Genomic DNA, 13,192 nt, shown 5'->3' with positions numbered 1-13,192 from the left:
GATCTTGCAAATTATGGTATTAAAGCCTTTTACTTCTATATAATCTCATAACCTCTGTTATAACCATTCTGAATCTTAAAACAGCCATTCTATATGTTTTGAATAGATAAAACTTGTTTTGACTTCAATATAAAATTGTTACAACTCAGAACGCCAACAATTTCTTCCCCCTCCCCCCCCCCCCCCCCCACCACCATTTGAAAGGTAATTTTATGCTGTTTTCAAAAAAATTTTGTAGCTCTGTCAGTTTCAGTGTTTAATTTAGAACAAAACAGTGAAAATTTCAAGGCTCTAGCTTCAAAACTAACTATTTTGCTTCAAATTCTGTAAAAGCATGCATGCTTTAGTTACGTCTTAATCGCCCTCGGAAATACAAGTGGCCGAAACTTTAAACGGTGATAACTCAGAGAGCAAATGGTCCATGAAACATGAAACTAACTAAAGAATAACTGTGTGATAAAGACTGTCCTCCAGCCTTAGCTCTTTCAAGTCTGTCTGTTAAAAGGCAAAAAATTTCCTTGGGATTAGCAGCTCATTCTTTATGGGTAGCTGTAATGAGGTCACTCACTAATGTGAAGCTTTACAGTCTAGCTCGATAATGAGAAATACTGCAAACGTTCAATTCGGATTCAAGTCATGGCTCCACTTAAATGTTAGTCCATTAATGATGTGTTTCAACTTTTCAACTAAGCAATACTAACAGACACACTCCTATGTTTACCTATATACATAAGTTAACATTAGATTTTTATCAAATGACACTTTCACGTGGGAAAACTATAATCTGCAAGGAGGCAACACCTGGGCAGCACATTCAGGAGACAAAATTCTAAATGTTACTGATAGATTTAAAACTGTAATTCCTTCTTCAGAGATGAAATATGGATAAGTTGGGGAAGGTTAGGAAGAAGTTCGTCACTCAAGACTCCAGAAAGAGAACCCACCTGTTGTCATGACAAATGCTCTTATGAGAATACATACTCCACTTTTTAGATTAGATTAGATTTACCTTCATTCCAACTGATCCATAGTGAGGAGGTCCTCCAGGACGTAGAACATGCCCGAAAAACAATAATACATCACAAATATTTACAATTAAAACAAATAAGCTAATGTACCTACCACAGGTCCCAAGTGGAATGATGGTCATTTTTCCTTCTTTCTTAATAAATGCTAGCTATATGAAATGATCATTTTACAGCACTCATTTACTAAGAGCTGATTAATGCGCTGAATTTAAAATTTTAAAAAAGTTTATATATATAAGGTAAAAAAATATAATAGAATTACTGCAATACTTATTTACAATGAACACATTACTGCACTGAAATGGTGTAGAGAGTATTGTGTGTGTGTGTGTGTGTGTGTGTGTGTGTGTGTGTGTTAAAGAACTGGGGTTCACACAAGACTACATAAACAATAGAGAACAGTTTAGAAACATCATAAAGAAACACACACTTAAACAAGGACATACGGAGAACAGAACGGGTAAAGATGGTCAGAAGAACGCAAGAGAGAACACAGTGAACGTATGAAGCGAAGCAAAGAAATCAAAGTACGATCGCTCTATCAAAAGGGAATAATCGAAAATAATACACACACACACACACACACACACATACACACACACACACACACAAAGCAGTTGGTTCTAATGAGAGATTCATCAATGGAGTAGGAGTTGACCACCAATAAATCCCTAAGGCTTTTCTTACACCGAATTTCATTGGTTGTTAAGCTTTTTATGGCTGCTGGCAAGTTATTGATAATGTTCCTGAATAATGTACAGATTTTTGTACAACAGTAAGTGACTTTAAATCCTTGTGAAGATCACTCTTATTTCTCATATTGATTCCATGAACTGAGCTGTTGGTTTCAAAAAGTGATATATTTTTAATCACAATTTTCACTAAGCAATAAATATATTGGGAAGCAGTACTTACTATCCCTACTTTCCTAAAACAGGGCCTCTGCAGGCTGTTCTCAAGTTCACACCACATATAACTCTTATTGCATTTTTGTGCCCAGAAAACTTTAGCTTGGCTTGATGAATTACCACAAACAATAATACCATATGACATTATGCAGTGAAAATAAGCATAGTATGCTAGCGTTTTCATTTTCATATCCCATATGTCTGACGGAATTTCCATTACAAACAGAGATTTGTTTAGATGCTTCAGCAGTTCCGTGCTGTGCTCCTCCCAGTTGACTTTATTATCAAGCTGTAATCCCAAGAATTTAACACTGTCAATTTCTTCTATCTGCTTGTTATCATATGTTAGTCATACTTGTGGAACACCCCTTCCAAGTTCTGAACTGCATGTAGTGTGTTTTTTCAAAGTTTAGTGACAGAGAATTGGCTAGAAAACTGTGATTAATGTAAGATTACACAAAAATTGAAGGAACAATTAATGCAAATTATATGTAAACGATTCACCTGCAGTTAAGTTGGGCATACAACTCTATAACTATTAACACTCTGCAACTGCTATTAATGAAAATTTCCTCCAATATTAAAAGTATATACTTCAGAAAAAAAACTTTCACTGCCATAATGACAGACTGACACAGTATGTTCTATTCGAAACTGTAGCTTGGAAAGCACAGTGATTTACTGATTTTTGTTTGATCCCATTTGACTAGGCCTATATAATTCACAGTATACTTATAATATACGGCAAATGCTCATATTAGCCTAAGTAGAACTTTACTGTCTGAGTGGCGTTTAATGTAGTGTAATGGGCAGTTTTGGAAAGCACCAAAGAATTAAATTTAAGGTAAATAAACTGATTTCAAACTTACCATTTCGTACAATGTGTGACGAAAATTTAATGTTAACCAACTGTGGTGGAGTCGTATCGTTGCAGCAGACACCAACACGGGTTTCGCTCTTTTCGCCAATCGTTGAGTTTTGTTTATTTTGAAACGTTTCCACAGACCAAAAATGAGTAAGGAGAAGTAGAAGAAATGGGATACATCGGAAGTGTCTCTGCCTTAACCTCACTTTCAGTTTCATTCTTGTATCACAATTCGGCTACAGACTGGAGAACATCTTGTTTTCTACGGGGTTATTGGCGTCGTTTGAAGGCACTATGATAATGTGTATCACTGTTTTCCTCTTGCAGTCATGTCTATATGGGTAATAGCGTCCTTTTCTTACGAGTCGTTTGTGCGTAACTGCAGTTACATTTCAGAAATATACGCTTCTCGGAATTCATGCTGTAACATTAGCGAGGGCCATCATTTTTTACTAATGCACTTCTCAGACACACACACTCTCTCACACTACCACACACAATCGGCCATGTCCATCCACTGTTTTTGTGTTTTATAAACACAAGGCAAGTACGGAAAAACAGGGCACGTGACCACAATTTAGTCTCCACTTTATTATCTCTTGCCACAGACTATAACAGTTCTTTTTACTGTTGTTTGCTTGTATTCCATCACGACGACGACGCTCTACCTTTACACAATCAAGATATATTAAATATAACAGTGCAGACATACAACTGTTTCTTGCGTAGTCGAGTGGGGATTACTACATGTTCCCCTATGTATGAGCCAAAGGGATGTTTTCTCATCATCAGTGTTTTTATTTACAGTCATATTATTAAATTCCAGTCCATTGGAGTTTTCAAACGTGAGGCAAGCTACAGCGAGCTTGAGGAAGCCATCATTCTGCGATTTCTGTCCTTTCTATTAGGATTAAGTAGCCCACGTGCGTTGTTATGAGAACGACGACCACCCGTTTAATACGTACATTAATGATTGAGAATGCAGAAATATTCACGGCAAACACTGCGGTCGGCTTTGAACACCTAATACGTTAATGTCGATTCACAGTTACCGAAACGTCAAACCATTCTACAATGACTTTCAAATGATGGACATTCACACAAACCTTCAATGGAATGGAGCGGGACGGAACGGAAAGTAATGGCCAGGGCACGTTTCTCGGGAATATAGTTTTGAAGTTGTTGTTGGTGTAGGGAACGGGGTCGTCGTTTACTAACATAGGCAATAAATCTACACTTCTGGAAATTGAAATAAGAACACCCTGAATTCATTGTCCCAGGAAGGGGAAACTTTATTGACACATTCCTGGGGTCAGATACATCACATGATCACACTGACAGAACCACAGGCACATAGACACAGGCAACAGAGCATGCACAATGTCGGCACTAGTACAGTGTATATCCACCTTTCGCAGCAATGCAGGCTGCTATTCTCCCATGGAGACGATCGTAGAGATGCTGGATGTAGTCCTGTGGAACGGCTTGCCATGCCATTTCCACCTGGCGCCTCAGTTGGACCAGCGTTCGTGCTGGACGTGCAGACCGCGTGAGATGATGCTTCATCCAGTCCCAAACATGCTCAATGGGGGACAGATCCGGAGATCTTGCTGGCCAGGGTAGTTGACTTACACCTTCTAGAGCACGTTGGGCGGCACGGGATACATGCGGACGTGCATTGTCCTGTTGGAACAACAAGTTCCCTTGCCGGTCTAGGAATGGCAGAACGATGGGTTCGATGACGGTGTGGATGTACCGTGCACTATTCAGTGTCCCCTCGACGATCACCAGTGGTGTACGGCCAGTGTAGGAGATCGCTCCCCACACCATGATGCCGGGTGTTGGCCCTGTGTGCCTCGGTCGTATGCAGACCTGATTGTGGCACTCACCTGCACGGCGCCAAACACGCATACGACCATCATTGGCACCAAGGCAGAAGCGACTCTCATCGCTGAAGACGACACGTCTCCATTCGTCCCTCCATTCACGCCTGTCGAGACACCACTGGAGGCGGGCTGCACGATGTTGGGGCGTGAGCGGAAGACGGCCTAACGGTGTGCGGGACCGTAGCCCAGCTTCATGGAGACGGTTGCGAATGGTCCTCGCCGATACCCCAGGAGCAACAGTGTCCCTAATTTGCTGGGAAGTGGCGGTGCGATCCCCTACGGCACTGCGTAGGATCCTACGGTCTTGGCGTGCATCCGTGCGTAGCTGCGGTCCGGTCCCAGGTCGACGGGCACGTGCACCTTCCGCTGACCACTGGCGACAACATCGATGAACTGTGGAGACCTCACGCCCCACGTGTTGAGCAATTCGGCGGTACGTCCACCCGGCCTCCCGCATGCCCACTATACGCCCTCGCTCAAAGTCCGTCAACTGCACATATGGTTCACGTCCACGCTGTCACGGCATGCTACCAGTGTTAAAGACTGCGATGGAGCTCCGTATGCCACGGCAAACTGGCGACACTGACGGCGGCGGTGCACAAATGCTGCGCAGCTAGCGCCATTCGACGGCCAACACCGCGGTTCCTGGTGTGTCCGCTGTGCCGTGCATGTGATCATTGCTTGTACAGCCCTCTCGCAGTGTCCGGAGCAAGTATGGTGGGTCTGACACACCGGTGTCAATGTGTTCTTTTTTCCATTTCCAGGAGTGTATTTTCACTGCCTTCACAGCAATGGATATTGTACTTTTACATCTAATTAAGACCCGTCCGCACGTAACGATCTGTTTGCGCGGAACTCAGTGCAAAAGGATATGCATTCAGTAGCTCCACACCTACATCTACACTCTGCAAATCACTGTAAGGTGCATGGCAGAGGATATGTCCCATTGTAAAAGTTACTAGGGTTTCTCTCTGTTCCATTCACGTATGGAGAGCGGGAAGAATGCCTCTGTGTACACAGTAATTATTCTAATTTTATCCTCACAATCCCTATGTGAGCGATCCGTAGGGTATTGTAGTATATTACTAGAGCCGTAATTTAAGCCGGTTCTTGAAACTTTGTTAATAGTCTTTCTCGGGATTGTTAACGTGTATCTTCAAGAGCGTTCCTGTTCAGTTTCTTCAATATCTCTGTGACACTCACCAACAGATTAAACAAACACTTGACCATTTGTGCTGCTCTTCTGCATATGGTATAAATTCAACACCCCTACTAGTACTATCTGGTATGGATCCTACACACTTGAGCGACATTCTAGAACTGGTAGCACAAGTGATTTGTAAGCAATCTCCTTTCTATACTGATTGCACTTCCCCAGTATTCTACCAATGAAGCAAAGTCTATCACCCACTTTGCCTACGACTGACCCTATGTGATCATTCCATTTCATATCCCTACAAAGTGTTACTCCCAGGTATTTGTATGAGTTGACCAATTCCAACAATTACTTATCGATAGGATACTACATTTTTTCGTTTCGTGAAGTGCAAAATTTTACATTTCTGAACATTTAGAAAAAGTTGCCAATATTTGCTCCATTCTGAAACCTTGTCAAGATCTAACTCAATGTTTATCCAGAGACTTTATTATAGAAGCTGCATCATCTGCACGAAGCCTGATTTTACTATTAATATTGTCTGCAAAGTCATTAATATACTTCATGAATAGCAAGGATCCCAACACACCTCCACAGGCACATCCAAAGTTACTTCTACATCTGAATGCTGCATCCTCCCAACGAAAGTCCACAGTCCAGTCAAAATTTCACGTAATAACCCATGTGATCGTACTTTCGAGAGTAAGCGTAGGTGTGGTACTGAGCCAAATGCTTTTCAGAAATCGAGGAATACTGCATCTACCTAATTGTCTTGATTCGCTGCAAATGAGGTGTGTTTATACGAACAGGTTCAACTACTATTTCGCAAATAAAAACCTCAACGTTTATTTCATTTATTCAGAAACAGAGGAAAATGTATTACGGTCTGTGTTCGCAAATTGTGTTTTTAAAAAAGAAAAAGCAGACAAAATGCCAGAAACAGAAAGACAGAACAAAATTGTCTACTTAAGGGAAAGTAGTTTCCTCACATAAATTTACTTCACGAGTTGGAGTGCGAAATCGACGACTTGCGCAGTTATTCGAGGATCAATTTAGAAAAGTATAATTATCTTTTGATGCTCATAACTCCTAGTATAATACGGAAAAGAACTTGTATGAGGAGAGCCATTTGTCCACACAAGCGGCTGACGGTAACGTTAATATTTCTGGCAATAGGAGCTACTAGGTTCCAGAATTTGCTTCTGCAATTTCAAACCAAGAATTAAGTGAAATCGTACCCAACACACATGAGCTATTTATGCTGTCCTGAAGGAGATTTCACAAAGTAAAGTAATGTACCTCTATACTGATAAGTTACAGATAATATTTTTACTGTCTTAGTCATGTTTGAGACAAGGTATATTCTTTGTAGTTATAAATGTGGCCAGTGACCTATAGATCAGTTTGTTTTTAATGCGAGATTTTCATTTCCTTGTCGAAAGTCTACTAGCAACTTTTGCTCCAGAATATAAAGTTCCAATCTGAACTCTACACTGGGACTCATAGCATAACTGGAAAGTTTTACTTGTAGTACTATGTTATTGAATTCTATAGTTCACCTCTGATTAACTCTTCTTATAAACCACATATTGCATAAAGAAGTAAAAGAAGTGTAATAATAGGTATGTCCGTGAAGGCACAGTTCCAAGATCGGTAATTTCCAAGAATGACTGCCTATCGAAATCGCGCGTTCCAAACGATACATATCGAACGTGCGATCATAAACCGATAATGCAGCTCTGGTGGCGGGCCTTATGATCAATTATTTGTGACCGTCATTTTCATCTGTTTCCGTCGTTCCCTCAGTTGCTCTAAATTACATACTTCCGAGAGTTATTTGTGAGTTGCAAGGGAAACCCAGACGATTTATGTCGGTAGTGAGTGGGATGTCTGGTGTTCTTGACATTTCTTCAGCTGCTTCTCTGACATGGAAAAATCTAATTCCATGCTTCTCCAGGGTAGAAAATTGTTTGAGTCTTTGTCGCAAATATGAAGTACTACCGGACGAGGAAACGAGGGACTATGTAGACTGTGGTGATGCTAAGTGTATAAAACTCCATAAGAAGAGTTTCGATGGTGACATCGTTACAGTTTCATTGCCGATAGTGCGGGAAACGAACGGGTATCAGGAAGAATACATGATTCGACTCTTCCAAATTCTTCATACAGACCAGCATAATTCTTCTATCTTGCTGGATTCGAGAGTACACCTTGTAAGCAACAGCATCGGAAAGTGACTTATCTGCTAATACCGTGTGCGACTATTTCGGGTTTTGCAGAGAAGTGTGTTATGTGGTAGTGGAGCGACAGTGTACCAATTGGTGCACGGAGTGAAGTTGTGGAAGTGGACGAATCTCACATAGCAAGAAGGAAGAACCAGAGAGGAAGACCTTCAAAGAGTGAAATCCATCGTATTTGGGTATTTGGTGGAATTGAACAAGAGACCTGGAAGTGTTTTATTGAGAGAATACTGTCCAGAGACAAGGTCACTTTAGTGTGTCTGATCAAGGACTTCATGCTGCCTGGTAGAAAACTCATCACAGGCGGGTTTCAGTCCTACAAGACACTCAAAGCAGAGGGATTAGACCACGAGTTCGTCAACCACTCTGTAGAGTTGGTGTTTTCGGATGACCCTACTCTGCACACGTAGAACATCGAGCGGCTATGGAAATCTGTGAAGTCTTCCATTAAAAGAGAAGAGCGTCCACTACAAAGAGACGAACTATACTTGTTTCAGTACCTCTATTTCCACAAATTGCGTTTGCAAGGAAAAGTTAAAGAATGTGATAGTCTACTCATATTTTTGCATGATATTGGCAGAGTTTACCTACGTTACTGCAAAAAGGGAATGCTTCCCGTAACGTGCACATCACATGGACTTTCACTTGACAACAACACCGACGACGAGTAAGGTAAGTCGTCTCCTTTGCAATTACAGGTATTTTTGTAACGCTCTTCTTTTGTTGTTTCTGTAGTGACTACCGTAAACAGACTCATAGCTCTCGCCACCAGAGTCGCATGATCGATTTAAGATCTCACGTTCGATATGTATCGTTTGGACCCCTGCGACTTCGATAGGCAATCATTCTTGGAAACTACCCCAAGATCTTCCATTATTAGCTTATACACAACATTCTGACTGCACTCTTCTTTAGATCAAATAGGGCTTACTTTTTATTGCTACGTTGTCACAACTGTCACGTTCCACATCATTACAAAGTGTCGTATTCATGATCTATGGAACAAGTACTAATCTTATTTAATCTCTAATCACATTAAATTATGGCATATGACAGCACTGAGTGAAAGTATGCTAGTAATCCCTTGGCACCAGATCGAATAGGTTTCGTTACTTTCCTTAGCTCTGTGTGGCAAACAGTCCCGCAACGACTCTTTTTATTATGTACCATTCCCTGTTTGCTGTAGAGTCAACCGCTCGTAATTTCTGTGTTAAAGAATTGTAAGCAACTGCTATACTCTCTTCTTTTAGTTTTCCACAAACATTTACAACTCCTATTCCGTTCGGGGTAATTCGACAATGAACTATCTAGAACACTGGCGTGTATCTGCCTATTAAAATTTATTCTGTGGCAAGATGAGAAACCCTGACTGAACAAACGACTGACTCAAACACGTTTTAGCACCAGATTTGCGACGATTTCCTGTTCACATACTCCAATTTGTCTGTACAGATGTGATTTGACACACAGATATGAGCAATTTCGTTGAACACATACTGGCTGTCCAATCTCGTCATGTCACGTCAAAACATTTCACAATACATTTCAAATGGCGGCATAAATACAAGCCGTTACGTTACGTCATGTCAACGTCTCTCAAGATGAAAGTTCTGATGGTGCCGTCGACTGTTAAAACTGGAAGTTAACTTATTTCCGCCTCGCTCACTCATGCTGCAGTAGTGCATTTTGTGCTTTTTGTTAGGACATTTAAATTGATACCCACAGCTTACTCTTCACTTCTTCTTGTTACAGTTACTCTGTGGTTGTTATGTGATCATGTGTTTTTCGTCACAGCAGTGCACGTATAGATTTTCATTAAAGAAACAGTCCTTTCACAAAGCTTTCATCATTGCTAAAATTAAAATGCCCAATAAATATTTATGGACCCAGGACTAGGTATGAAAGCAACATTTTATAAATGTTAAAAGCATATGTCGTGCGCGAAAATCCGGAGTCTGTAAGTTACGTGTGTACTGATAGTTTTTTTTTTCTTTTGTTTTCGTCAGTTGATTGTTCGCAAGTCGAGACTGCCATTAATTTTATAAGGTCAGGTTTAAACTTGAGTGATACAACGTCATCTGAACTCTCGTTAGTTCGAGAAGTTGATTGGACAAGAAAATCATTCAACATGCAAATTTGCCATGAAGGAGTATTTAGTTCATAATGAACTGTAGAATATTTTAGAGAATTCTCCTTTGGATCCGATGAAACTGTACAATATTGCAGAGAATTCTCCTTTGGATCCGACGAAACTGGACGATTCTCGGAAGAAAAGAGACTGAAAAGCACATTCCCAGATTGTAATCTGACGAATTATTCCCATGTAAAGGACACAAATACTACAGCAGAAAGTTAGGAAGAACTCTGTTCACAGATGGTAAATTTTTTGTTCATTAAAATAGAACTGCTCTCGCAGCTTTAAGCCGCATCATAAGATGAACAATGTTAAAAGATCATAGGCATACACATCGCTCCTAGTCAAAAGTTAATATTCGGGTAATATCGCTATAATATTGACGATATCCTCTGAATAGTATCTTTTAACTAGGAGCTATGTGTATGCCTATGATCTTTGAACATTGTCCACCTGATGATGCAACTTAAGGCCGCGAAAGCAGTCCTATTTTAATGAACAACAATTTTGCCACCTGTGAGCGGAGTCCTTCCTAACGTTATGCCTTTCAACAGCTGCGTTTGCCAGGATTACAAAATAGTTTGTGACTACAGCAGAAGCTTGGAGGGCCCTGCAAAAAGCTTGGAAGACTCTGGACTTAAACATAGTGTGGGTTTCTTAGAATATTAACCAGAACCCAATTAGAAAAACGCAACTCGGTAGACGACTAGTTTGATGAAATCATAATGACCAGTTGTAAATTAAATGAAATGAAATTCCCATGAGTGGAGACTGGATAAGGAATTTGCGCTGGATTGCCCGATCATTATCAACCAATGATTATGTGACTCGAAAACAGTGATATGCACATCACTAAAGATTCTATTAAGGGGCTCCGGAAAGGCTCAAAATCATGTAAAGTTCAATTTTTACTTTTTTGCGTTTTCTGAATCTGCAGACTATTACCTTTTAATAGATATATAATTTATTCAATTCCGAAGACTACAACTATTTTTAAATTTTTTTTTGAAATGTGTTCTACATGGGCGTGACCCACTGTGGCGCTGTTAAACTGCTGTCAAATGGTGTTATTATTAACGTCCGTGTTCATCAGGTACATTTTAGTGATGTGAGATTAAGTATGTGTTGTGGCTAACCTGTGATGGTTCAATATATATCGCTGGTGTGATTGTCGATTGTTTCATGGTTATTTACTCTTTCGTTATCTCGAAAACATTCGTAATTAATTCTGTTTCTTGAGTCTCTGTTTTGTTGAAGTATAATAATGAGTAAAAGTAAAGTTATTAGAAATCCTCTGAAGGCTTTTAAGAAAAGGAGAAATGTTGGAAAGCCAAAGGTATGTGTTATTACTGTAAACAATAAAGACGATAACCAAGTGAGTGAACCTAACCTCTGAAGTACACCTGCCCATAGCAGTCAAAGTGGGAAAGAAAATACTTCACAGAAGAAGCTTGGTTCAATGAGTGAAAACTATGAATGTTTTATGGGTGAATCGGATGTGAATGAAATATTTGATATGTCGATTCTCAAAGGAATTTTTTCAAACTGTGTTAGATGTATTCATTGTAGTGAAGTTGGTCTGGAACTCTCCATAATAAAGAACGTAGGACTTGCTAGTGAAATACAACTGAAATGTGATAAGTGTTCATACATGACCACCTTTCGGAACAGTGTTGCAGTAACTGCAACTGAAGAAAATGGTAGCAAAATCTACGAACACAACAACGAGCGATGCTTGCTTTAGACAAGGAACGCCTTCAGGCTGCAGACAGGCTGTAAAGAGTCTAGAAATACAAGCAAGAGTAAACAGGAGGAGGAACAAGAGGAAGCTGGAGGAGGAGTTTGCAGAGGATGAAGATAATCCATCCTATGGACCTGGAATGCACTAAAAAGTTAATCCAATCTTTGTCGCTCGATTCCCAAAACTTTTATTTTCTCATACTAATTACATGTTTTCTAAGGATCTTCCAAACATATTTGTTTCAAACTTTCAGTAAATGTTACACAGTACCTTCTGCATAATTTAACACAGCCTTTTTCCAAAAAAACTGTATATTTTTGAATATATAAATAAAAAATTGCAAAAAAATGTTGTGAATTTTCATTACAATTGAAAAAAAATCATCTTTAATAACTGAACTAAAATTTTGTAAAAGCCCTGTGTTAAGTTGTAGCCCATATTCCAATAAATAATCTGTAAAAAGTTCAACTTACTACCTCAAATACTTTGTGAGGAAAGATGTAATTTATAAGTGTTATTTTAACATTGCAAGTATAGGGCGTTCCAGAGCCCCTTAAAGTAAAAGTACTATGTCAGACCTGAAGATGCAAATGGAAATGAAGAACTGGCGTTACACACAAATAAAGTCATAAAATGTGTATTATTAAATGCTACAAGTCCAATGAACCTGGTCACATTGCTAAATATTGTTCTAGCAAGGCAAAAAAGAGGAGGCTTGTCAATAAATAACAAACTAATCCCTGTCTGAACAGACTTCAGAAAGCCCAATGGTACTGACGGACCCCAGTGTTATCCTGAGCTGATATGCGTCACTGGATGGGTGTATAGAGGAGCATACAAGTAGTACAACAAAGCCGGTTTTGCGCCACTTTTGATGTCAAATTAATTAAACTGATCAATTAACTACCCCCCCCCCCTCCCCCTGCACACTGGACAATGCGGGAAATTGAATTTTTGGCGTGGTAGTAAATAAAATGGCGGGAAATTGAAATTTATGTTGGGAATATCAAATTTTGTGTGTTCATCTTGAGGTTTGGATACCGACTAGGCTAGTTCACAACACCCCCATCCAGAGGGCTCTTCTAGCCCTCCCCACACCCCTCTGATGACGTAATGCAGTATTTGGTGACGTCATCAGACGTGCTATAAAGTAGACTCAGCACTTCCTCAGCCTCAGTCTTACTCAGTCAGCTAGCAGCAGTGGAAGATGAGTCATGAAGCATCAGCAGCAGCA

The 13,192-nt window shown here is 40.0% G+C and overlaps 1 protein-coding gene across 3 annotated transcripts in view; it reads right to left on the bottom strand.

Annotated features, from left to right (window-relative positions):
• LOC124797997 (membrane-bound transcription factor site-1 protease) overlaps positions 1 to 3,458 on the bottom strand; it is a 137,794-nt gene extending 134,336 nt beyond the window's left edge. For 2 of the 3 annotated variants that reach the window (XM_047261186.1, XM_047261185.1), the window contains exon 1: positions 2,806 to 3,455. In XM_047261186.1, the coding sequence (XP_047117142.1) occupies positions 2,806 to 3,019 (214 nt within the window). In that variant the 5' untranslated portion in view covers positions 3,020 to 3,455. Of the gene's footprint in view, positions 1 to 2,805 lie in introns of all 3 variants that reach the window. The other variant, XM_047261184.1, reaches the window with a different exon arrangement.
• Between the last annotated feature and the right edge of the window lie 9,734 nt (positions 3,459 to 13,192).

The sequence above is a fragment of the Schistocerca piceifrons genome, chromosome 5 (assembly GCF_021461385.2).
Source record: "Schistocerca piceifrons isolate TAMUIC-IGC-003096 chromosome 5, iqSchPice1.1, whole genome shotgun sequence".
Classification (NCBI taxonomy): Eukaryota; Metazoa; Arthropoda; class Insecta; order Orthoptera; family Acrididae; genus Schistocerca; species Schistocerca piceifrons.
The sequence above is the reverse complement of the archived record's forward strand: the minus strand, read 5'-3'. Positions and strand labels throughout refer to the sequence as shown.